General features: G+C 39.2%; 1 protein-coding gene across 2 annotated transcripts; it reads right to left on the bottom strand.

Moving 5' to 3' along the window:
* Positions 1–346: 346 nt before the first annotated feature.
* Positions 347–25,415, bottom strand: acox3 (acyl-CoA oxidase 3, pristanoyl). Of its 2 annotated transcripts, none has more exons than XM_084343780.1 (19): positions 25,291–25,415; positions 23,269–23,410; positions 22,736–22,833; positions 22,467–22,602; positions 21,120–21,194; positions 20,010–20,099; positions 19,292–19,435; positions 18,044–18,132; positions 15,489–15,585; positions 10,288–10,470; positions 10,020–10,142; positions 9,807–9,927; positions 9,603–9,725; positions 8,522–8,635; positions 7,310–7,425; positions 5,797–5,971; positions 5,640–5,707; positions 3,045–3,131; positions 347–1,743 (listed from the first exon to the last, which is right to left on the bottom strand). In XM_084343780.1, the coding sequence occupies exons 2-19, from the start codon at positions 23,386–23,388 to the stop codon at positions 1,624–1,626; spliced, it is 2,079 nt and encodes a 692-aa protein (XP_084199906.1). In that variant the 5' UTR covers positions 23,389–23,410; positions 25,291–25,415; the 3' UTR covers positions 347–1,623. The 2 variants fall into 2 exon arrangements, with proteins under 2 accessions (XP_084199906.1, XP_084199905.1); XM_084343779.1 differs by having other exon boundaries at positions 25,286–25,415.

Here is a 25,415-nt window from a genome sequence, read left to right on the forward strand (position 1 = left end):
TGAGTGATTCGTTCATTTTCATGCAGTACCTTCCCTCGCCACATGGCAGCTGCATAAGCTCAGTCAGGAGGACAGGAAACCGAAATGATTAGTTCACGACTCACTCAACTGTGCGTCCGTCTTCAGGTCCTCGATCATTTGTCACGTGATTTGCCACGCTTGCTGTCACTGCTGATCGCCTGCATCCCTATAGATCTCAGCCAATGCAAACAGCATTGAAAAGGTAAAATTAAGACGTTGAGTTTACCCGACGGTGTTGTTAATCACTCGTCAAAGTTACTGCGTGTGTGTGTGTGTTGCAAATAGTAGTGTAGCGCCAGTTAAAATTAAGGAAGCTTTTACTGGAGGTGGTCTGAAGTATTTTATTCCTCGAAGCAATTCTTTATGACCAACAACAACAACAACGTAAGAGCTAAAATAAAAACAAATAGAAACCCATTAGTCCATACATCTACAATTAGCTTGTGGCATTTAGCTTTACTTTACATTAAACAAACTTTAATTTCAACAATAAATCACTCTTGTAGTTTAGTTCAACACCGTAGTTATTTTCCTTTATCCGTGAATTTCCTTATATCCATGTGATGCTTGTTTACCTTCCTCAATTAATTTACTGTCCGTCGTGTTTGTACTCCTAAAATTTCTTCAAGGTTGGCAGGTCTGGACTTGGTTTGATATAAGTGATATACAACCACTGGCTTTGACATTTTTTCTAATCATTTAAAATGTTCAAAATCTTACTGACCCTTAATTAACCCTGAAAAGTTAATTTGTGCTAACGGGACAGTATTTGGTTAACATTTACATGTAGTGATACTTGGTACGGCTAGATAATTTTAAAATAGAACTCAATCATAACTGCACTGGAATCCGTGCTATGCTAAAATAGCATTAATTCTGTGTTAAGGACGGAAAAGTGATTACAGTAGGTTATTAATTACATACTGTATATAATTCAGGCATAGTTTACATCTTATAGAACAGATAGTGATTGTCAGTGATTGAATTCCCGTAGCACACAAAGGTTAACATTAAAGATGACATCTAGCCATTTAAATCAATGTACCATTTCTTTTATAAAATTTGTTATCATAAATTGGATATAATGGCCCTAACCCCTACCCTAACCCATCCCTTCCTGGGGTGAGAAAAAAAATGTATACAAATTATTTTCAGTCACTGAAAGGAAGAAAATGGGTATTTGAGGATATTTCAGAAAAGCTCCATTGAACGTGCAGGCTACTGTACATGACTGACTGACAGATGAGCCGGCAGAGGCACAGAAGGCACAGCACTTAGGTATTTAGGCGTAGTGGCCAGAGTCGATAATGCAGGTCACATGATGACCACTGACCCAAAAAAACAAACCACCTTCCCCAGAGGCTATTGAATATTTAAAAAGAAATGTCTATTGTCCTGGACTGTGTCCAAAAACAATCAGCTACTTTTTCCAACATGATCAATACTTGATAGGGTGCTCAGAAAACGAGATTTTGGACAATTGGCATTACAATTTTGTGTTCATGTGGACACTTCCTTTATATCGTATGGTGGAACTCATGGGGCAAACATTTTTCAACAGGTAACAGGGTTAGGGTTAGTACCTGACAGAGTGTCAGGCTTCTAAAGTTTTGCATTGAGGGATCCGACCACAGGCTTGTCTGAGCAGAACTCTTTCCACCAGGATGGCCGCTCCAGCACCTGTCTGCCCTGCATCACTGTCGACCACAGGTTTTTGTAGAGCTGCGTGAAAGAGAAACAAAGACATGAGTCAGAGAGAAGGTTTTTATTTGCTCACTGCTGAGAAAAAGGTATATAAGTACGTATATCAGCAAAAACTAAACAAAAAGCGTCTAAATGTTATCCAGATGAAAAATATAGCCTTATTCAGATACTCAGTGAAGGGCATCCATGTTTTATCAAAGGACTTGGTGGAGTCTAAAGCACCTCATTCTGTTAAAATACTGGAACTGCCCTTCTATTGTGATACCAGTATATGCGCTTAGAGATCCAGGATCCATCCGTTAACCTGGGTCAATGATTTTTCCCAAGTCATTCATTGTCATTTTTGGTTGGTTTGTTTTAATACCTGAATAGGTTGCATAGTAATTCTATCTTAAACAGCCCTTACCAGGCTTAGGGTCCTCATTTCTATTGGGCTGCTAATTAGCAAGTAAAATAACATGATGTCATGATATGTGAATTTATTTTCCTCCTTAAAAAAGAAGATAGGGCTAGACACGTACTCATAGAACTGGAGTTACATCCAGTAACCAACCACTTTCTACATAGTCTGCCCTTCTTCAAATGCTTCATAACGTACTTATCCATGATTAGGATACACAGACAGAACTTGTCGTACATGACTTGTAAAGGCTTTTCAAGGAGCGTGAGGGAGAAAGTAAAAATGTACTCAAGTGCTATACTTAAAGCAGCATTGTGTAGATTCCTACTTTGAAATGATCGTTGGATTATTTTGAATTTGAATGTTTCTGATAAACTGAAAGATTACGTTTTTCTTTGTGGGTTGAGAAAGTCACTTAACACTAAATACTTAAACTAAATTATAAGTATTTAGCAAGCTCATTTTTTATGCTGATTTTTGGTTCACCTATGATTTCCTCATGGACCCAAAACAGAGCCAACATAGATAATGTATGTTCTTCTTTCTCTCTCTCATCTTGGTAAATAGTTATGGACAGCTGTTCAGCTGTATTTTTCGACTTGGTGATTGTTGGTAAAGATCTTGGTACATATCCATAATAACTTTTGTTATTATTTTTGCTGATCTTGTATTTTTTAAAAGAAAAAAAACTTGCTAAAAGAAACAAATACTTGCCCAGCATTTAATGGTATGTGTAAATAAAAAGTCACACACATGGCAGCCATAGAGTTGGCCAATTTACTAGCCAGCTAACTATGTTATGTGTGTGTTTATGGTTATTCATAACAATATAAAGTATTGAGTATTTTTAGCTGGTTGGCAAATATCTCAAAATGTTTTTGAAGAGGTAGATTTGAGCTGTATGTGTTTATGTCTTTACCTGTCCATCAGCACAGCCAATAGGTGAGTTGAGAATGAAATCAGGAGGTGCAAAAACATCCACCAACGCTACTGCATCATCCTTCAGCTGGCGGAGACACAGAGCAGAGCAGGTTCAGCTTTAAGTGTTTAAGTGTTCTTTTTGTGTTTAACTACCATTAAAAAATACACTCAATTTCCTGTTGGAAATCCTGTTTCCTGTTATCTTACTGTTGGTAAGATAACTTCTAATCCATGCAGATGCTTCCAAACCAAATCCAACAATACAGTACCAGGAACTTTTTCTTAGCAATTTATTTCATCCAGTCATCTGAGTTAAAGCAACACTAGGTAGTTTTTCGACCTTAAAATAATATTTCTAAACTCAGTTAAGTGGTAGAATAACGGTTAATAGGATGAACGGTGACGCCTCCGCAGCCTGAGGGGGGTCGCGCCGGCAGAAACCGCACTGCGTAACTTCCCAGAGCGGGTCGCTACATACCTGACGTAAAGAAGTCTAGTGCGACCTGCTTTACGACACGTTTATTCCTCAGTGGATTTAGCCAGCAGCTACTTGGATTTTTTGTAAACCAACGCCATGGCCAAGCCAGCTAAAAAAGCCAAGAAGGTATTGTCTGAGGAGGCGAAGAAAAGAAAAAGAGAAAGTGATACAACATGAGCCGGACAGGGATAAATATTAGACCAGCTTACACTCGGTGGTGCGAGCTGAAAGAACTGATGGCGACCTAGCCTTGATGCTACTGGATTTGTAAGTCATATATTACATATATACATATTTATTATCTTACCGACTTTTACTTTGAGTTGATTTGTTGTTATGTGGTGTTCTACGGGGCTCTATTTGTCCACAGTTCATAACCGTAATAAAGCCGGGAGATAAGCTAATGCTGTCCGTTTCGATAGCTTGCTCGTTTTCATGTAGTGACTGTAAACGATGACTAACTTACTAAAACACTATGAACGTCTTGTCTTGTAAAGTTGCGGATTCCTTAGTTCATGTAGATAATCAACATAATTGTTGAACAGTGTGGTCGGGAGGTTACGTCAGGCTATTGTTGTTATCGGTAATGTTAGCATGCTACTTAGCTACTGTTGTCGTACCGAGTTGGTTGTAGTTATTACACCAAACACAACGTCAGCTTGCACGTTTTCATGTAGTGACTGTAAACGATGACTAACTTACTAAAACACTATGAACGTCTTGTTTTGAAAAGTTGCAGATTCCTTAGTTCATGCAGATAATCAACGTAATTGTTGAATAGTGTGATCGGGAGGTAACGCTAGCATGCTACTTACCGTTGTCATACCGAGTTGGTTGTAGTTATTACACCAAACACAACGTCAACTTGCGATTGTATTTAGTAACTCCCGAAAACGTAGTTATATTTTCAGACGTTACTAAACACATTCACGCCAAAGCGTCGTGTTTTGGAAGTTACTTAGTCGATGCAGTCACTACAACCAACTCTGTATGAGAATAATTCTAGCATGCTAATGTGCTGTGCAGCCTATATGCTAACAAACTACCAACTGCTATCTCTGAATCTAGCTTGTTGTTGGCACTCGATTGAGGTTTTTTCAAAAGATTTCGTGATTCGCCGGCTCCGTCAACAAATTCACATGTATTCATTTTCCCCAGGGATGCTCGTACAGCGACAGTATTTACGACACTAGTAACAGATAATTGCGCTTCTCAACCAGCCGGGGGTAGTAATGAGTCCAAACTACCTAGTGTTGCTTTAATGCTGTAGTTGAGATACCCCTTTTTATATGCATGCTGATACACAGTATTTAAATCATTCAGGAGAAATTCTTTTGGATTTGCTCATAGACTATTCTCTCCATGATTTTTCTGAAAATAGGTGGTTGACTATTTTTACCAGAGAATGGTTCTTTACTATTCTTTGCTACAGGAACAATCATGGCTATTTTTCATTATGAAGGACAAACACATTTTTCCAGACTTACATAAAATATAAAAGAAATACAGTACAGTAGTACAGTGGTTCTCAACCTTTTTGAGTTGCGACCTCGACTAAAAATTAGGTTGGTGTTCAAGATCCACCCCAGCAGTGGGAACTTTAAAATCACAACATCCTGACAGTGCCAAAATGAAAAAACTGGGACCCCCTTGGGGGATCCCCAGGTTGAGAACCAATGCAATACTGCACAGTGTGACTATGAAATACAGAGAATGGCATGGATGGCTATACTGTGTTATTTGCAAATACTTTTAACCAAGTCATAATTTAATTGCTAAATGTTCTGTTCTGAAGTACTGTTTCTGCTTTGCAGGTCATCTCTAGATCTCTGGGGTTCAGTTTCAAATAAATTGAGATGAAGTCTTAAGACCACGAGTATGACTCAAGTCATGAACTTGGGTTCAATGACTGTGACTCCAGCTCTCAACTCTGTTCACATGTGTCAGTAGAGGGCTGAGATTCGTACAGTGTGATGATGAGGAGATGTCTGTAACTACATTAAATGTTTATAAAATCAGCCTACTTAATACAAGAAATACTGGTGTGATCAGAGGGAAGTTGGCATCAGATTAAGAGTGAAACAGACAAAAATACACAGACAGATGTGTTTGTACCTGGGAGCAGAGAGTGAGGATGGCCATCTGGACCAACTCTGCTGGCTCCCCTCCGCTTAGGTAATTACCTACAGAGGAACAAAACTATGTTAGAAGTCAGTACAGTGGAATGTGTTATCTAGATTTATGCATGCAGTATATAGATTATAGTGCATACCCTGGTACAGTGTGGCCATATGGCTGCTGAGGCTCCACAGCCCATACAGGCTACAGAGCTTGCTTAGTACAGGTCTGAGAGCAGCTGTTGTGTCATCATCAGTAGCCAGCTCATGAAACCTCTGGAGGCAGTTGTATTCAATGTAGGCCATGGCCAGGGAACGGCAGTAGTAGACCTAAATACACACACACACACACACACACACACACACACACACACACACACACACACACACACACACACACACACACACACACACACACACACACACACACACACACACACGGGGCATTGTTATACCTACAAACAGTGTGTATGTATACGATATCTCTATGGTTTTTATGGCGCTTTTGCTCTGAAACTTGTTAACTTGTGATAATAGTCTATTTGAGTTTCTACATCACTCTTTCTATCAAATATGTAAATAGGTAGTTTGATCTTGTAATATTTAAATAGTTAGTTTGATCCTTCTAGGTGTTTGTACCTCAAATATATGGTGTCCCTGTAGTGAGTTTGTAATTATTGATTACCTTTTACATGGCTTAGGGCAGGTGTCAGCAACCTTTACAATCAAAAGAGCCATTTTTGCCCCCGTCCCTCACCAAAAAAATCTGTCTGGAGCCACGCAACATATTTGTGTCTTATAATGTAGGTAATGCAGCATAGAAAGTCTAAATTAACCTATCGAGATTATCAATAGGCCTAAATGAGCATTCGTGTATATTTTCACATGATGCAGTGGGCTACTCATGCTTACAGGATAAGGTACTTGAACTCTGCATTTCCATTTCAATGATGCCATGTTTTGGTGCATTTATGAAACAAAAGAACTAGCCTACAATTATTAGAAATACAGTAGCAATACAGAACTATATATGCAGACCTACTTAAGTGCTCCCTGTGTTTGTGAAAATGTACAAAATAAAAAGTAGCCTTATTTGATAATAAATGAAACACATAGTGGCAGGCTAGATTTAAAAAACAGTAAAAAAATAAATAAATAAAAACACAGGGCAGTTTAAATTTTATTTTAGTCCATTTCAGTGAGTTAATCCTTCTTTTTTTTTATCCTCAGCCACATACAGCGACCAACCCTCAGGCTTGATCATAAAACACAATGATATTTACTCAGGATCATTCAATTAATCACAGCTTGATAGAATGGATACAATTCTGTGTGTAGGCTGCACATTTTTACTGTTGGAGAATGTAAGAAACACTGTAGGCCTAAAAAAGTGATGAAAAATATTATTTATTTCTATGTAAAATGTCAAAACCACAGGGAGCTACTGCAGAGGGGCAAAAGAGCCGCATGCAGCTCCAGAGCCGCAGGTTACAGGCCCCTGGGTTAGGGTTAGGATCCCATAACTACGACCATGAGCGTATATTGTTACCTGGCAACTTTTAGCAACTTTTTGAGCTAGTTCGTGCTGGCCCAATGGTCCCAAAAGGCCACTGCATCTGTAACTCGGTGCATACTGTATATATGTGTGTGTGTGTGTGTGTGTCTTACCTGGCTGTTATTAAAGGCCTCAAACTTATCCTGTGCCATGGCCCTCTGCTGTTCCAGCCTCTTCTGGCTCTTCTCCAGCAGGAAACACACAAGCCACTTATAGGCTTCCAGTGGCACTGATTTAGTATCACAGATAAACAAAAATTACATTGATGACGGTTTTGAAAACTGACCGCCTTTGAGGAGCAACAATTGCAGACAATGGGATTTACTCGAGCCACAAAGAAGGTTGGGGTGTAAAAAGAAACTTGATCTAATCTTTGTTCTACATAACAAAAAATGTTAAAAATATGTTGAATAAGTTACAAAATAGAAAACTATAAATAATATGTATAACTGCAAATCAGCTCTTAGAGCAGGGGTATCCAACACGGTGCCCACAAGTGCCTAGTAGCCCGCAATGAGCACGAGTCGCCCGCAAGGCACCTTAAACCTACTGTAGACTGTCTCCTAATATACGTAGCCTATTAAATGTATAATATTCATTATTTGAAAGGTAAACTGAGGATACAAGGAGCCCTCCATATTACATTAGGGACTTTAAGCAGCGATGGTTGAAGGGATGGCTATGGCGTTCGAAAAAAAAGCTCCACATTTTGCTGCGTGATTCTGTCTCAACACTTCCTGACATTGAAGCCTAACAGTCTACTACAAGAGAACGTCTGGTTTGCTGTACTCAGGAGTACGCCAAAAAGAGTTAGAAGGTAGTTGTAAGAGTTAAGTGTTGCTTAGTGATGTTCACTTTCCACAACCACAGCAACCCATTCGAATGTTTGGCGGTCGCCATAGCTGTCCCTCTACCCTCACTGCTTAGAGTCCCTACTCTGTCCTTGAGGTAGCTCTCAGTCTCTCCAAAAGTTGGAAAGTAGAAGACAAATAAAATAAATATCACTCAACACAATATCAGATTATTTGGTAAGAGCTAACTGTGGACCGGGTGTTTTTCTTTGTTCATGCAGACCGGCATTCTAATAGTTAACTCTGTGTGACATGGGTTACACAAATGAATAGCTACTCATAATAATAATAATAATAATAATAATAATAATAATAATAATAATAATCAAAAAGAATTGGAATTAGGATTTTATCTACCTGGGTGGGGTATCCAAGTAGAGCCTATATATTGGAAACACTGGAATAATCCTTTCTCAATTCTAGTTTGTCATGGAAACAATCAATCCAATCTTAACAAGCTCAAATACTGCATACCTGCAGAGTCCATACACTGGTCCATCGTTGTTGCTGTAAATTTGCTTTCCAGGATCTTGTGGAAATCATTTAGGAAATCCACAGTGTGAAGAGGAGACTCTATCTGCACACCATCTGAAACCAAACAACACAGCAATTAAAACGGAATCAGAGTTTATGCACTCACACTTAATGCTGATGCTACATCACTAGTGTTATGAATCCTACAAACATACTCGTTCAGGGTGCAGAATAAGTGAATCATCTCATTACTATATCAACAAGATCAAAGATAGGAAAGATGAAAAGCTTTATCGTACTTCTCCCAAAACCCCAAATATGTCATCAGTGGAGTACTGTATAAAAATAGAAAGAAACAGCTATCTATAAGGAAAGCTACTGTATGTTTTACTTCAAATGATCTGCACCCGTCTGCCTGCCACCACATCTGCAGCCATGTGCATGCTGTCTGCAAACACTGATATGTACACAACTTAACACTGAAGTTTGCACGGTTGACAAAACTATGGCAAGCACACAGAAAGCCATCTGGACAGTTGATGTAAAACAACGCTGCTTGTTTGTGTCTTTTTTTGGATTGCCTGGAAATAAATGCATGGTATTTCCAGAATAGGGACAATGAGGCTCTGCTACTTCAATTCAAACATCTTAATATTTGTTATGCATATATCCTGTAATAATACAGCTGAAGCAAAGACCCCCAGTCATAACATCAAAAAGAAACTGGCATTTATCAATTTTGTCTGCACCCAATTATGTATTTGTGCATGAGTGTTAATATGAGCGCAAAACCCACAAAGTGCTTTTTTAAAAAAATATTAAACACAGGGAATTACCAAAGTGGATTAAAGCAGCACAGCTGATCCTGTACCTAGCAGGATGGCATCAGACATGACTGCTCAAACAACAGACTAGCAGGCTGGAAACTCTGCACTAGCAACTTCACATCAATCACCAATAAGCAATATGATCAGCAATCAGTACAACCCATGTATAAAACTCAACCTTCACCGCCACCTTTAAAGGACAACAATAAAATCATGAAACCTTGTGATAGTCCCTCAGTGCACAGAAGACTGACCATATTGTTTAGCGTGGAGCCAGCTGAGCAGGTAGTTGCTGGTCTGTTGCAGCAAGACATTATTGTCTCCTTCATATGTGCAGTTTGGATCATTGTCGCCACGCAGATCACCCAACCGGTTCACTGAAAGAGAGACAAAACTCTGAGAGAGTTGTGTGTGTGTGTGTGTGTGTGTGTGTATGTGTGCCTGTGCTTAAGACTGACTGGCCAGGTATCCATGTCCACCACAGGCTTCCCTACACTCCTGGATACCCCTCTGTGCGGTCCACGAGCCCAGTGGTTTACTGGAGCAGCCTATAGCATGGATCTCTCTGCCCATCTCTGCCTAGAAACACATACCACATATGTATTATACTATAGTTTATGCATTATAATAACTCTGGAAAATAGACACAGATGCGCGTCATGTTTACTGACTTGTCTATCACTCCTGTCCTTCATCATCTGTCCAATCTGGAACTCAACAAAGTTCATGTAGATGGATTTGGTGAAGTGTTCAAGAGCATACGCTGCTGCCAGGTATGGGATCAGACGCCATTGCTGATACAAGTAAAATATCTAATGAGTTTGTGTTAACATTAACAGACAGATGCAAAGTGTTGTGATGTGGCTTGAGATACTGGTGACTTTGATAAGGTATCTGATAATGTACATTTGCTTTGGCCTAAATTCCCTCCATTCTGACCTGTAACTGGTACTCCAATACAGGAATCTCCTCTGTGTCATTGGGTCCAAACTGTCTCCTGGTGGCTGAGAAGCGGATGGCCACAATGAGAGCCAACCTCAGGTTGACCAGAGCCATCCTGGTGATGGACACCCTGCCACCTGACAGGGCACCCAGAGAAGCCCCGAAACGCTTGTTGGGGTCCTGAAGGACAGGAAGGAAAGGCAGAACGGAGAGACATGGTAAAGTAATACTATTAGAAATGATAATATCATCTTATCAGTGTCAGTGACAAGTTGAATCTTTAGTAGATGTCCATGAATTCCATAATCTCATAGTTTTTTGGTACTTCTTCCTTTTGCTTTAATGAAAGCATGCACTCGAGCTGGCATGGACTTGACAAGACTTTCTCAGTCTTCAAGTACCTCCATAAATGTCCATTAAACTCTGGACTCCCTGGCCTTCTTTGATCTTCAAATAGTTTTTTGATAGCTTTGAGGTGTGTTTGGGCTCGTTTTCTTGCTGCAGTATGAACCACCATGTTTCATTGTTGATTTGAAACACTGTGGTATCATTCTTGGCCTTGTCTGCCCTCCTGAGAAGTGGTTTAAAACTGCCCTGAGACCACTACAAGATACACTTCTTTTGACGGGACTTTTGCTGATTGGAGTCTTGTGTTCTTTATGTAGAAAATTCTGTATCTGTGATGAATTTGCTTTTCTATCTCTCATGGAACAAAGCTTGACGTGTATTGATCTTCTGACAGTGTGGTCACTTTGGGTCTGCCAGATTGTGCTTTGGTTACAACTGATTCACTTTCCGTGAAAGCGTTTTCGACTAGCATGCACTGCCCCCTGAGGCTAGGCTCACACTACAGGACTTTTAAAATCCAAACTGACTGTAAAATCGGGTTGCATCACACACACACAAATAATCTTCACAGATGTGTGTGAAGTGTGGGCTGGGTCCAGCCCACCAGAATAGAATGAACTGTGGCACAGAATCCAGTTTTTATTCCCAAACGTTAAAAGATAATCCCTGAGCTCTCCTCCTGTCTGTAAATGGCTTCGGATCAGAGCGGAATCTGATGTGACTCTGGGTGTTTATTTCTCCAGCAAGTCTGACTCTGCACTCAACTCTCTCCTCCAGAGATGGCTGGCTCTTATCAGCTGAGCTGATAAGAGCCAGCCCCACCGCTGCGCCTGGCCCTCCCCTTGCTCTCTGCAAGCCGGTATCTTTGCTTGGCCAAAGATCATTTGTGAGGGAACAGGCTCCACTCTATAACACCACTGTACAACCATAAGTGTAGTGTTTCTATAGTTCCAACAACTCCAACAGTGATACCTTTTCTTTCTAGAAAGGAGTTGTATTCTCACAGTTGACGTTCCATTCCATTGGACTCAGAGGACTAACACACCAGCCAACACACTCCTAAAGCTTATTCTTGGAATATCCCAAGCATTAGCTCTGGCCAGCACATTGCTGCTAAACAATGAAAAACATAACAATGAAACATTCAACAGACACCTTTCAGTTCATACAGAACTGGCCCATGTTACCCTGGATAATCGAGTCATCATACTTGGAAGAAATTTCATAATAGAAACACAGTAACTTCACACTAATTCAGACTGTAGACACCTCATATTAGAATATTGGCAGTGAAAACAACTACCTGCTGTAGTGGAAACCCAAAACAGTAAAGTTGTGGTATTCATGCCTTCGTTTTTAGCAGTCCACCCATCCTCTGCATAGCTGTCTACCGACCACCCCAGTATTCCACTTCTTTTATTAGTGAATTCTCAGAGCTTTTATCAATTATTCATACCTCTTTTAACAGAATTTTAATAACCGGTGATTTTAATTTACACGTCGACATCTCCTCAGACTTAATGTCCAGAGAATTTTTAAACCTTTTACACTGCCTCGATTTTAAGCAGCACGTCACGCAGCCGACCCACAGCAGGGGACGCACCTTGGACCTGGTTATATCTTATGGTCTGTCCGTTGGTGCGCCCTCTGTTGTGGACCTGGCTGTGTCTGACCACTTTTGTGTGTTTTTTACAATCACCAGTTTTAATCAGCGGGAGGCCCCTGTGAGAACAGTGAGGAAACGCTACCTAACTTCTGAAGTGGCTGCAAATTTTATCCAGATCTTACAGAGCACTCCTGCCGAAATTCTACCAGCACCCTGCGATTTTATTACTGACAACTTTAACAATAAAATAAAGTCAACACTCGACTCAGTGGCTCCACTTCTTATCAAAACGATTAAAACAAGACCTACACCCCTGTGGAGAATTGAGGAAATTAAAAAACTCAAAAGGGAATGCAGGAGTGCTGAAAGGAGATGGAGAAAATCAAAGTTGACAGTTCACCATGACATACTACGTCAACACCTCAAAATTTACAATAACACAGTCAAACAGGCAAGAATCTCCCACTTCCAAAACCTAATCCATGACCATAAAAACAACCCCAAATTCTTATTCTCCACAATCGATCTTTTAACAAACAAAAATTTTAAAAAATCCTCCAAGACACCAGATAACGCCCTTTGCGAGGATTTTGCAGACCACTTCAGAAGAAAAATCAATGACATCAGATCAAGTCTTTTATCCCAACAGCTTTTAATACCTGGATCATTGCTTTTACCCGAGGAAACACTGGAGAGTTTTGCCCTGGTTGATGCGAGGACACTTGGTCGAGTTTTCACCCAGGTAAAACCCACAACCTGCCTTTTAGATCCCATTCCCACACCGTTTTTTAAAACACTCTATGGATTCTTTGAGGAACAGCTGCTGTATTTGGTGAATTGCTCTCTTCAGACGGGTGTCTTCCCCACCTCCTTTAAAACAGCGGTGGTGAAGCCCCTTCTGAAGAAGAGTGATTTAGACCCCAATGTTTTAAATAACTACCGGCCTGTATCCAACTTAACATTTTTAAGTAAAATTTTAGAAAAACTTGTTTTTAATCAAATAAACGAATTTTTAAACTCAAAACATATTTTAGAGACTCACCAGTCTGGTTTTAGGATGAACCACAGTACAGAGACAGCACTCTTAAAGATTTTAAATGACATCAGGTATAATTTGGATAACAACAAACTCACCGTCTTGGTACTACTGGATCTAACCGCCGCCTTCGATACAGTAGACCATCACATTTTATTAAATAGACTGAGGAACCTGGTCGGCCTCTCTGGTACTGTTTTTAACTGGTTCACATCCTACCTCACTGATCGAAGTTTCTTTGTAAGTATGGATACATGTTCCTCAGGAACCCATAAGATAAAGTGTGGGGTTCCCCAAGGGTCAATTTTAGGTCCAACTCTTTTTAATCTTTACATGCTGCCCCTTGGGGACGTCATCAGGAGGCACGGCATCAGCTTCCATAGTTACGCTGATGATACGCAACTGTACATCGCCGTGTCGCCTGATGACACAGGGCCAATTGATGTCCTTTTTAACTGTATTTTAGACATTAAGTCATGGATGGCAGCAAACTTCCTACAGCTCAACCAGGACAAAACAGAGGTTTTAGTCATTGGTCCTGAAGGCCAGAGAGAGAAACTTTTACCAAAGTTACAGGATTTTAAACCCTCAAAATCAGTTAAAAATCTCGGCGTGATTTTTGACTCTGAGCTCACTTTTATTCCACACATCAAAAACATAACAAAGATAGGTTTTTACCATCTTAAGAATATAGCCAGAGTCCGCCCGTTTCTCTCTCAGGCCAGCACGGAGGTGCTGATGCATGCTTTTATCTCTTGTCGTTTAGATTATTGTAATGCCCTGCTCTCTGGTCTTCCCAAAAAGAGCATGCATAACTTACAATTATTACAAAACTCAGCTGCACGAGTGCTGACGAGGACCAGAGGGCGGGAGCATATTACACCTGTTTTAAAATCGCTGCATTGGCTCCCTGTGCGCTTCAGGATTGATTTTAAGGTTCTTCTACTAGTTTTTAAGTGTCTTAACGGTCTTGGTCCTTCTTATCTATCTGCATTACTTTTACCCTATCAACCCTCGCGGACCCTGAGGTCCTCTGGTGCTGGCCTTTTAACGATACCACAAGTTAGAACTAGAACACACGGGGAGGCGGCTTTCAGTTATTATGGCCCCCGATTGTGGAACAGCCTCCCAGAGAACCTCAGGGCCGCAGAGAATGTTGATGTTTTTAAAAAGAGGCTCAAGACCCATCTTTTTAATCAGGCTTTTAACTAAACTCATTTAACTCTTTCTAAGTTCTTACATTTTTTATTATTATTTATTACTATCCTTATTTATTTATTATTATTTATTTATTTACATATTTATTTATTATTATTATTATTATTATTATTATTATATTTTTATTTTTAGCTTAGTTTATCCTGTTTTATTACTTTATTGTTTTACTTCAATGTTTTATTTCAATGTTTTAGTCGTTACTTATGGTCTATTTTATACATTCTATTGTTTTATTCCCTCAGTTTTAGCTCCTATACCTTTTATCTTATTTTACTGTTTTAGCCCCTCGATCTTCCAGTGTTTCCTCCTGGGGGCCTACCACACCGGGAGTTGCTTCTGGTCCACCGATGGGGGTGCTGTCCCGTGGATGGCCCTGGCCCGGGTGGCTAGAGAGCTCTACACCTTGGTGTGGAGCCTCCTGTCTGCCTGGGCTCGGGGGGTCTATGTGGTGGCGCCCCTGCAGTCATGGACCATGATTCCTCTCGGTGTGCATGGCCCCCAAAGGTAGCTTCTTCCTCACCTGTGATTTCGGTGCCCAGCCATGTCTCCTTAGCAACAGCTAGTGTATGTGTGTGGGTGTGTGTATGTTTGTGTGTGGGTGTGTATGTCTGTCCATATGTCTGTGTATGTGTGTGAGTGTGTATGTAAATGTGTATCTGTGTGTATGTTTGTGGGGGTGGGAGGTTTGTGGTCTTCATGGTGTTTTGTATTATTTTGTTCTGTTTTGTTCTGTTTTGTTTTTAACCTCTGTGAGGCACTTTGTGTTACCGTACAGTATGAAAAGTGCCATATAAATAAAATTGATTGATTGATTGATTGATTTAAACCAAAAATTATTATAATTTGATGCAGGTACATCACTACAAGCAACCCTTCCACATTACACATAATCATTTTATCAATTAAGACAATACTGCTTTAATTTTAACTTAATAGTGCTTGGAAGGCATCTGGATGCCTTCCTCAGCCAGCAGAGAAGATATTACCGACCTTGAATGGGGTAACATAGCGGCCATCAGGTGCAACATCTCCAGTCTTATTCAGTAGATTCTCCCGAGGGATCCTCACATTATGAAACAAAGCAAACCTGATGGGAAAGGGACGATGCAAGAAAAAATGTGTTAAACATGTCAGAAAAAATATCTTAGGTTACACAGACACTGACAACATGTGTGTGACACAAAAGCACAACATACATTTTATAGACATGCAGTGTGTCTGCTTCTTATTAGTGCTTTGTTCATGCAAGGTAGAAAGGACAATTTTCTTTTAATTTTCTTATGCATATCCTTATACATATCATTTCATCCTCAGTGTCATGATGTCAACTCCCTGTGACCTTGACAGAGGACAGAAACTAACAGGACAGGGCTGGAAACAACCGGTTTTATCTCAATATTAGCTCAAAAATAACAAACATCATCACCTACTTTGTATTTCTGTAAGAAAAGAACTGACTCTTGCATCGTCACACTGTCTCTGGCAAAAAGATGCACCTGAACACACTGTAAAGACTACAGCCAACAGTCAGCTAGAAATAATTGCATACCACCAGGTGGTGCTATTCTGTATTTGTTATTTAAAAAGGGAAACCGGAAGGCTCAAGACTGCAGATATATAAACTGTTGTTATGATAAATCAGTGTTTTATGACACCACCTTCGCTGGTATAGCTGCTTCCAATCAAGAACATGTCTGATATAAACGTGCAAACAGTGCTAGCAGTATAGCAGTGCTATAGTGACAGGCTCAAGGGGCTTTCCCTTTCTTTTTACATTTCTCTTCTCATACACTGATTTGCTTGGGTGAACAGCCAATCAGAATGAATCCTCTCACTGACAGGCTCTGCCACAAATTCAACATGCTCAGCTGGCTGAAGAGCAGCTAACGAGACCAACTAGTGTCAATGGTGCAGGACACACAGCCAAAACTGGGTCCATGGATGCTCACTGACAGCCCTGACATTGGCCAATGGCCATCATCGTGGTGTGTGAGAAGGTATCAATAGAGTAGCAATGGACACAGTGGACAGTATTTAATAAAAATTAACAATATAAAGAATATTAAATAGAAAATAAAATAAAACAACATTACGCAGCAGATAAATGAAGTACAATAAATTGTTAGATCATTTTTACAAGGACTGGTCAATCAACTGCTTTTTTTGCCTGACAAACAGCCCCAAAATCCCAAAGGGAATTTAGAATCAGGACTGAGTATACTTAAGATTTGAATTTTAATGCCAAAATAATACCTGAGGTTTAAGTGGATGCACCAACAACAAACTAATATTGTTTTTGGATGTCTTACTTTGAGGACTGGGCATGTTTTTCTGCAATATATCTTTTTCATTAAACAACAGAAGCCAAAGCTCAAGGTTGTCAAAACAAAGGCAGATATACAAGAACTCAAATTTATGATTTTTATCAGGAACTCTATGATCAGAATAAGTCACTAAGATTACGACCGGATAAAGTATTTGCTGTCAGCCTTCACTACTTTCACAGTATTTGAAACTCACACTTTGGTAGTATTAAAGCTTAATATTAGCCCCATTTACTATAAAAAATATTTCATTCCAGAAGCTGGAACCAGCAAACAATTTAATTGGATAATGTTAATAGTAGTAATAGTAGGAGATGAAAATGGAGTTTCTTTATATATTTGTATCTTTGCATTGTGTGCCAACCCTGTACTGGACAGATATAAGAGAGAATTCCTTTGTGAAAGCAGTTCTTCAGCATGGTTTAGTATCTGTCTCATACCTTTCCAAGAGTCTGACACTCCTCTGCTATAAAGTATGAGTGCAGTTCCATCTAGTGGCTCTACTGTGGCACTGAAGGACATTTGTTGCTGTTTTACATGACCAGCGGATAGGGTACAGCTAAAACTACAGCACTTATTATGAATATTAAATTCCAACAGTGTTTGCAACAATCTTGAGCTATCCTGAACTCTAAAAATAAAATATGCATAACAGGTAACTGGAAATGGAAATGATTACCTTATCATTTCATTGGTAAGTTTGGTCTTTCAGTGTTGTGTTAATTCTCTAAGAAGTTCTATAGATAGTTAACAGTTGAACTGTTTCTTCAAATGCATGTCATCTTTCATCACAGCAATTTAGAACTGAGTAAACTCCATCCAGAGCGATACAGAAAATATGCAGAAAAAGCTAGTAACTAGACCTTGAGTTATGTTTTTTTTTTGGCCGACTAAATGTGTACAATTCTAAAATGACAATGACTTTATGCAGTGTTTTTTTTTCTGGGAAGAGCATATACTGTATTGCACTCCACAGTTCCATGATGACATAAGTCAAATGGGGAGTATAGAGTTTATCTCACCTCTTGACATGCTGTACGGACTGTTACCATTACCCTGTTATCATTACCCTAACCCAATTTCTGCATTATTTTTTCATTTTCATTGTTTAGTTGACATGCATGATTTCTATATCCAAAAATCCAAAACATCAAATCAATGAGGAAAAATGTTTTTCAGTCAAAGAAAACAATGATAATGTCTTCCTCTTCTGTCACCTACCCATTATCCAGTCCATTCTGGCCCAGCTTCTTGCCCATGTCTCCAACCAGCACACCAGGCAGAGCCAACAGGGTCCTGGGATCTCTCAACTGCAGCATATAGGTTATAGATTTAGTGGGCTTGTTTACAATCTTCTAATAATACAAAAATAACACAGAGTTGCAATGACCTTGTTCCTTTTACAATTACATTGTAGTCCATTCAAGCTACACAAGAAAAAGTATTGTACTGTTACTTTCAAGTGATGTTTGCGCCTGCTTTCGTGATTTGTTTTATATCCTTGAAAATGTTACTATGTTACTATTGTTATAATGTTACTATTTGCTATATCTTTGTATGCTTGGCTGACTCCAGGTGTGTATGTATGTTGCTCCCTCCTACATGAGTTTTAGTGGGCTGGATACTATTAGTTCCTGAGGATATGGATGGATATGGATTTTTTTTTTTTTTGACAGATATTGCAATAAGATTAGAAAATGAAAATTGTGATGCAAAAATTATTATTCATTTTTGCATCACAATTTTCATTTTCACTGAAGAAACTACTGAAATCGTGATGATGTGTGATGTGTGATTTGTTGAGGTCTGCACCAAACATCTGAAGAACAATATTTGTAGGCAGCACCACAGTACTTGTTGGTCACACAGTCTACCATTAACAGCTGCTTGGCAGCTTCTGTGAGTTTGGATATTGCACTTGGCCATTATGACATTTCTATAAGATTTCGACTAATAGTGCAGCCCTACTTTTCATTTGTAGCTGTATATTTTAAAGCAGGGAAGGAAACCCTATCATTGCATTTTATTTTGATCACAGTCTGCTTTAATATATGTCTGTATTCAGCACTTCACTTCAACTACAAATTCAACTGCTTTGCCAATTTACAGGTCCTCTGACATTTCAACTTTATTTTTTTCTTATTCTTCAACTGAAAGTTGGGGTCTTTTCAACACTGTCACTTTGACTGAAACATCACTTCATTGCAGCAATTAACTGACAGATCGACTGCTTTCCTAAGTTACACTTCAACACCGAAATCCTTTCAATGCTTCCACACCTAAAATGTAACTGCTGTCAGTGATTACATACTAACCAACATTCCAACTGGTTACAGTGCACACACAGAACTTTCAACTACTTTCACCACTTACACTTTGGCTGACATTTCACCTGATTACATTACGTACTTCAGTACCTGATAATGCAATTAGCTTTTACTGGTCTGGGATTGAAGGTCAAGGTCTTACCGGGACAATGAAGGAGTGCAGGCCGTGGCACACCTGGTCAGGTGTGTAGAGCTGAGCGAAGACCACAGCATGGGTTGCAGTCTTACCCAGGTTGCCCACCCAGAATTTGGCAGCCTCAAAGTCTGGAGAGTTGATCACAAACTCCTACAAAGTAGAAAATTACTGTTTTTAGTCAGTTTCTCATTTTATCAGATGAAGGTTTTATGACCAAAGTGTTTTTGATAAAGTGAGTACAAGTGATTGAGAGGATTTCTTGGTTCCTTGCTTTCAATAAGACAGGTTGATGTGCAAGAAATCTGTGGTCATTCATTTAACTTAATCACATTTTCTGTAATGCTATCTCACTAAATGATGGTCTAAAGTGGATTTTTGTATGAGTTACAGGTAGATGTTACGTGACTAAATATAATTCAAATAAAATTGTGAGAGATTTGAAAGTCAGAAAAAATATATTTCTGCTGCAAAATATTATGATTGGCCTTTTCTTTCTTATCATTGCTTTTAGTTCATGAATAACGGGATAATATTGCACTTTTTAAACAATGACACAATGTAAGAGGGAAAATATACTCTTTGGTAGGCAGGCCAAGCAACATTTGCAACAGCCTTAGAGAATGATAATATTGATACTGAGCCTAAAACATAACATAACATAATCAGCCTTAAAAAACCTAACATGGGTAATTTTAGTAATGCCATGTGTGGTGTGTGTGCTGACCTGGGTGGAGGGGTCATATTTTGCTGTGGTCCTCATGGCCCTGGTGTTGCTGCCGTGGCTCAGCTCAGTCAATGCAAAGCATCCAAATGTCTATAAACAGATACAGTACATGTAGTTCATGCCAATGTCTCAGTTCTGTGTAGATGAGTGCAAAATCTGTAGAGCAGCAATCTCAGAAATGCTGACGACGATTTAGCCTCTGTGGGCAATGGCCAATGTTCCGGGGCTTCCGGTGTAGTCATTTTGGCTAATCTTTATCTACAGATATTTGTAAATGAACATAGATAAAATTTCAAAAGCTAATAAAAAAGCTAAATCGTTGTCAGATGATAGCCAAAGGTTCAGACACTGCCTTTTGGCAAATGCATTCTGCTAACTGTTTACCTGCATTCGACCAAAGTCTACTCACATCATTAGTCAATACTACTTGGACTGTAACATACTACAAAATAAACCAAAATCCTTCCCATACCAAGATCTTGTCCCTTGTCTACAGATCCTGCATTCATATGCAGATATCTGTTTATAGAGATTAGTAGAGCAGTAATTTGCAGGGATGCACGATATGTTTTTTTTTTTTAGCCGATTACAACAACAAATAACTGATAATTACCTGGTTCTCATGGCTGATACGATAACAGATCATTTCAATTTTTAACACAAGTATTCGATAACCTGTACTTGAACCTGCACACCTAAGGGTAAAAAATGCCCAGACGTAGTGAGCAACGATGGATGATTTGATATTCCACAGCTCTAACAAGATTTGTTGTGTGAAAGTTTGTTGACTTTTCCCTTCTCTCAGAACCCTTGTGAAACATGTATTGCAAATTGCAATCATGTTGTCTTCCCCTGAAAACTGAAACCCTAAAAGTTGGTTGAGTTTTGGTAAAAATGAAAAAATATGTTAATACGTGAATCCAAAGAAGAATGTCAGAAGAATGGCTCACTGAACATCATTCAGCATATGCATCCTTGAAGTCTGTAGGGGCAGGATGGTGTAACATCATTGCAGACCGTCCTATTTAGACAGCCATGAATAAAGCAACTGTAACTGATACAACTGTAATGTGTAGTTATTTGCAGTATAAAGTGGTGTTGAACTCTTACCGTCATGTCCTCAGTGTTTTCAACATATTTGCTGTGTCTCCCTGATCCTGAGTTGGCAATAGTTGCTCCAAACATCTGAAACCACATGACATTTTTAGCATGTTTTACTGCGATGAGACAATGACTACAACAAAAGACGACAGCAATGCTAGTGGCCATGTGAGGTGAGCTGTGATGGTGATATGGGTCATTTTTAGAAAGCAATTACAAGTGGCCTATATCATTATGTAGGTTGGAGGACTAGTCCTATATTGAAGAATACTAATGGGCTGAGTACAGGTACTTGATGGCAACCTATTCAGTGTTGAGTCATCACTGTAAGATTATCAATAAAAAACTTAAATACAATGCATGTCATTTCTGGATATGAGCAACCAAAACCACCAGAGCACTGTCAAACGAGTTGAGATCTCTACACACTGGCCATATACCATCAGCAAGTAAAAGGAGATTATACCTAGTTCTAACAAGTGATTAAGAAATATATAAGAGCTCTGCTATTAGCATATTGTATTAATAATCAAATGTGTAATGATTGTTGTCATGATTACAATGAAGTTGTAATGAAGTTATAAAAAATGAGAAACAGTTACAGAATCGCATGACGAGATTAATCAGACAAAAGTAATATACAAATGAGTTTGTTCACTCTGCTGGCATGAAGATTGGACTTTGGACTTGGACCACAAGGACTTGGACTTTCAGCAGGAAGGGAAGGGCAAACTGGATCTACGGCCTGACCCTCTCAATTTCTACTCAATTTAAGTAGTTCAACCAGCCTCAGCTCTTTAAGATGAATCTTTATTATATACTGAATTGTGATTTTTATCAATAGGTATTCCTGATAATGATTGATAGAATCATAAAATCAATGCCCACAACTTCTACTTTAACTATAGTTGAAGGTTTATTACAAAGCAGGGGCAAAGCATACAGCTCAAACTTATCTCAATTACTTTGATGGAAGTAAAAAGTGTTCAAAATATCTTCTTTAAGGTTCTTAAATGTTACTGTGGCCTATAAAATTGTAACAGTCCCTTAGGGTTCACAAAACCCCCCTAAAATTCAACCTAGCACCATAGCAAGTGCACAGATCATTTAGAGGAGAGCTGTCGTTAGTGGTGTGGCTGGTGGCTGTATCTGATTCAAGGGCTATTCAAGTCAGGTACCAAGGCAGTGATAGCAGGGTAGACGTTCGTACGTAGACAGTGAGAAGCTTAAGCAGTCCCTATTTAATTTCACTTTGAAGTAACATCTTGTAGGTTTAGGGACCTAACCCTTTATAACGGAAAACTGGTCCAGTACCTCCGAACATGAGGAAAACTCGGGCTCTAGCAGCACACTCACCCCTTTGTTGAGAAAGAACTTGGCTGAAAGGGCCCAGTCATACATGCCCAGACAGTCACTGAGGATCACAACCTTCCAGGGGTTGGCCATAGTCTCTTCTTTTGTCAGGAAGTCATAGCGGAAGAGCTGTTTCACCCTGTGGAATTTGTCTGAAGCTTTATTTTCTCTGTTTGTACACGGTAAGTTACTGGAGGTAATTTAACTGAATTGAACTGTATCTGTGAATTCATAGTGGATATAAAAGGTGAAACTTTCTGTCATGCTGATACCTGAGGAACGTCAGCTCTCTCATTTTTTCCAAAGGGATATCTTCACCAGGCTGACGGGCGAAGAGAGGATCATTCTCCAGTGTCTTGAACACATGTTGCTGCAGCACAGAGTAGAGAAAATGTCAGGCTTTGTTAGGCTACAGTACTGTTCATGTGAGCAGAAATATTCTTTATGCGAATACTATGATAACAATTGCAAAAATAATATACACGTGTGGCTGTTTGAGCAGCTCTCCTACACCAGCTGCCGTGGATCTCACTTGTACTCACTGTTGTTGCTAATCTATGGCAATAACATAGTAAGGAAGTCATTAGCTGGATGATAGCCAATGAGAGCAAAGTGTTACCTTTGTTCTACTTTAATATTAAAGCCCATGCACATTGCTAACCAGCCGAAGTATATTTTAGGATACTACCACCAGGTGTCTACACAATGAGGCTTTAATCAACCACATTAAACCACTGGCATCCTCATTATCAAAATGTGCATATTTAGTCCTAACTACAGACATACATTGCATGATGACGGCTACCTTGAATGCCCGAATTTCCTCGTCCTCTATGAAGCAGAGCATCTCCTTCCAGTTGAAAGAAGCTTTTTTCCTGTATATATCCAGAGGCCCGCTGGGCAGGTCAGCTACTTCATTGTCCATCTTCTCCTTAGACTAAAGGGGACTGAATTAAAAGTAGAGAAGTATTATCAGCAAATTGCACTCAAAGTATCAAGTATCATTGATGCAACAATGCAGCATTATACTGTTGTAGCTGTAGTTTTTACATACAGAGATCAGATTGAGTAATGGTTGTCAATTTAGAGGTCACGTCCCTCCAAAGGGCTGACAGATACAGTCATGGTCAAAAGTTTACCAACACTTGTAAAGAAAATGTATATCAAGGCAGTCTTCAGTTCCAATGTTCAAGTGACTTTCCTGACTTGTTCAAATCAATAATGTGACTTTTCTCAAATCGTTAACCTGACTTGTTGGATGATTTTCTACATTGAACTGATTAATCGATCATTAAAAGTTGAAAAAAACATTGATTAATCAGTTAATTGTTGCAACTCTAATCTGTTGTTCTTCCAGCACCAGCACCAGCGTTATTTGAAGTGTAGCGTGAAGTAGTGAGGTAAACTTTCAGCTTAGATCTTCTGGCTAGCCTGGGGGTGTGCTTTAGATCCTGCTCAAAAACAAAACTTATTTGTCCTCTGTTGTTGCAAACTAGCCACAATTCAAACAGAGAAAAAGCATCCCAAATTATAAATGCAGAGGATTAATGGATGAGGATAATTTTTTTATTGGGATATTCTGTCATATTTATTTGAGCATAAGTATAGGGCCAGAGGGGATCATGAAAAACATGAGCTGCTCATTTTGACTGAAAAGTGGCAATGTTGGACTACAACTGGGCAAAGCAAGCAACTGCTACGTGACCCCGTAATCCCCAAACCCTTGGGTTTTTACTGTGTAGCAATAGATTTCTGGTACTTTTAGTCATTTTTAATTTTGTTTGATAACATGGTATTTTTGCATTACAAGAGCAAAATATCCCAGATACTCCAAGTGTCAACATTTAGTTTGAAGACTTTCTTTGAAGGGGCACTATGTAGTTTTGGAGAAGAAATTCTAACTCAGAATTTTAATAGAATAAATTAGGTAATGATACAAACTCAGAAATATTATTATTTTTTCCATACCTGAATAAACAAGCTGTTAATAAGTTCAACATTTCAAACAGTATGAAATTGGGCTGTCGTTTAAGGTCAGTTTATTTAGTTTGTTTAGGCATAAAAATTATAAGAATTCAAAAAATCAGTCAATGAACATCTTTATTTTCCGAATAAGCTTTCCTCCCCGAAAACTTCATAGTGCATCTTTAATTCAGCTGGGTGATGTGGCTTTAACATAATATCGCAATATGTTTAAGCTACATCGTGATACATGCTATATATCTAGAAATCTTCTCAAAAGCACTTCATAAATGCGAGGACGAGCAACAAAATAAATTATAATAATATTTTTACCAAATACGACATTTTACGATATTCCCATAAGCAAAATCAAAGACCATTATATCACAAAAATGATATAATATCGATATATTGTCCAGCCCTAGCTGATAACTTAGACCTACTATTTTTTACGTCTAAGTGCCCAAGATTAAGATTTTGATCTAATCTTAAATCAAATGTCCACACAGATATTTCGGGGAACATCATGTCCAGCATAATAAGAAAAGTTATGTGCCCAGCTTTTGAGATATTTCAGTTAACCCTTAACTTCTGTGGGGAGGATGGGATTTTATTATTCACAATGCCAGAGGTCCTCAGGTAGAGACATGTACCACTGAAGATTCATCTAGAATATGAAGTCAAACAACACACGCACGACCTTTGTGTTCTAGCTGCTCTGAAATGAGAATAGAGTTCAAGGCTCAGCTGGCTCTGTTTATCTGCAGGTTCTGTCCGCTAGTCAAACTACTGTCCAACTACCATGACAGAAAAACTGACGTCTTTGTAAACACTTGACACCGACTTATTGTGTGTTTTACCTTACACGTAGCTCTGTGACAACTGTCCCTGTCGACACCGCTGCCTCTCTTCTCTCACTGTTAAGTGTTTGTCCTGTTTCAGCTGGCTCCACGTTCATCTGTGCCAGAGGTCCTCCAGAGTCCAGTCCAG

The sequence above is a fragment of the Pagrus pagrus genome (assembly GCF_965226575.1).
Source record: "Pagrus pagrus genome assembly, chromosome: 22".
Classification (NCBI taxonomy): Eukaryota; Metazoa; Chordata; class Actinopteri; order Spariformes; family Sparidae; genus Pagrus; species Pagrus pagrus.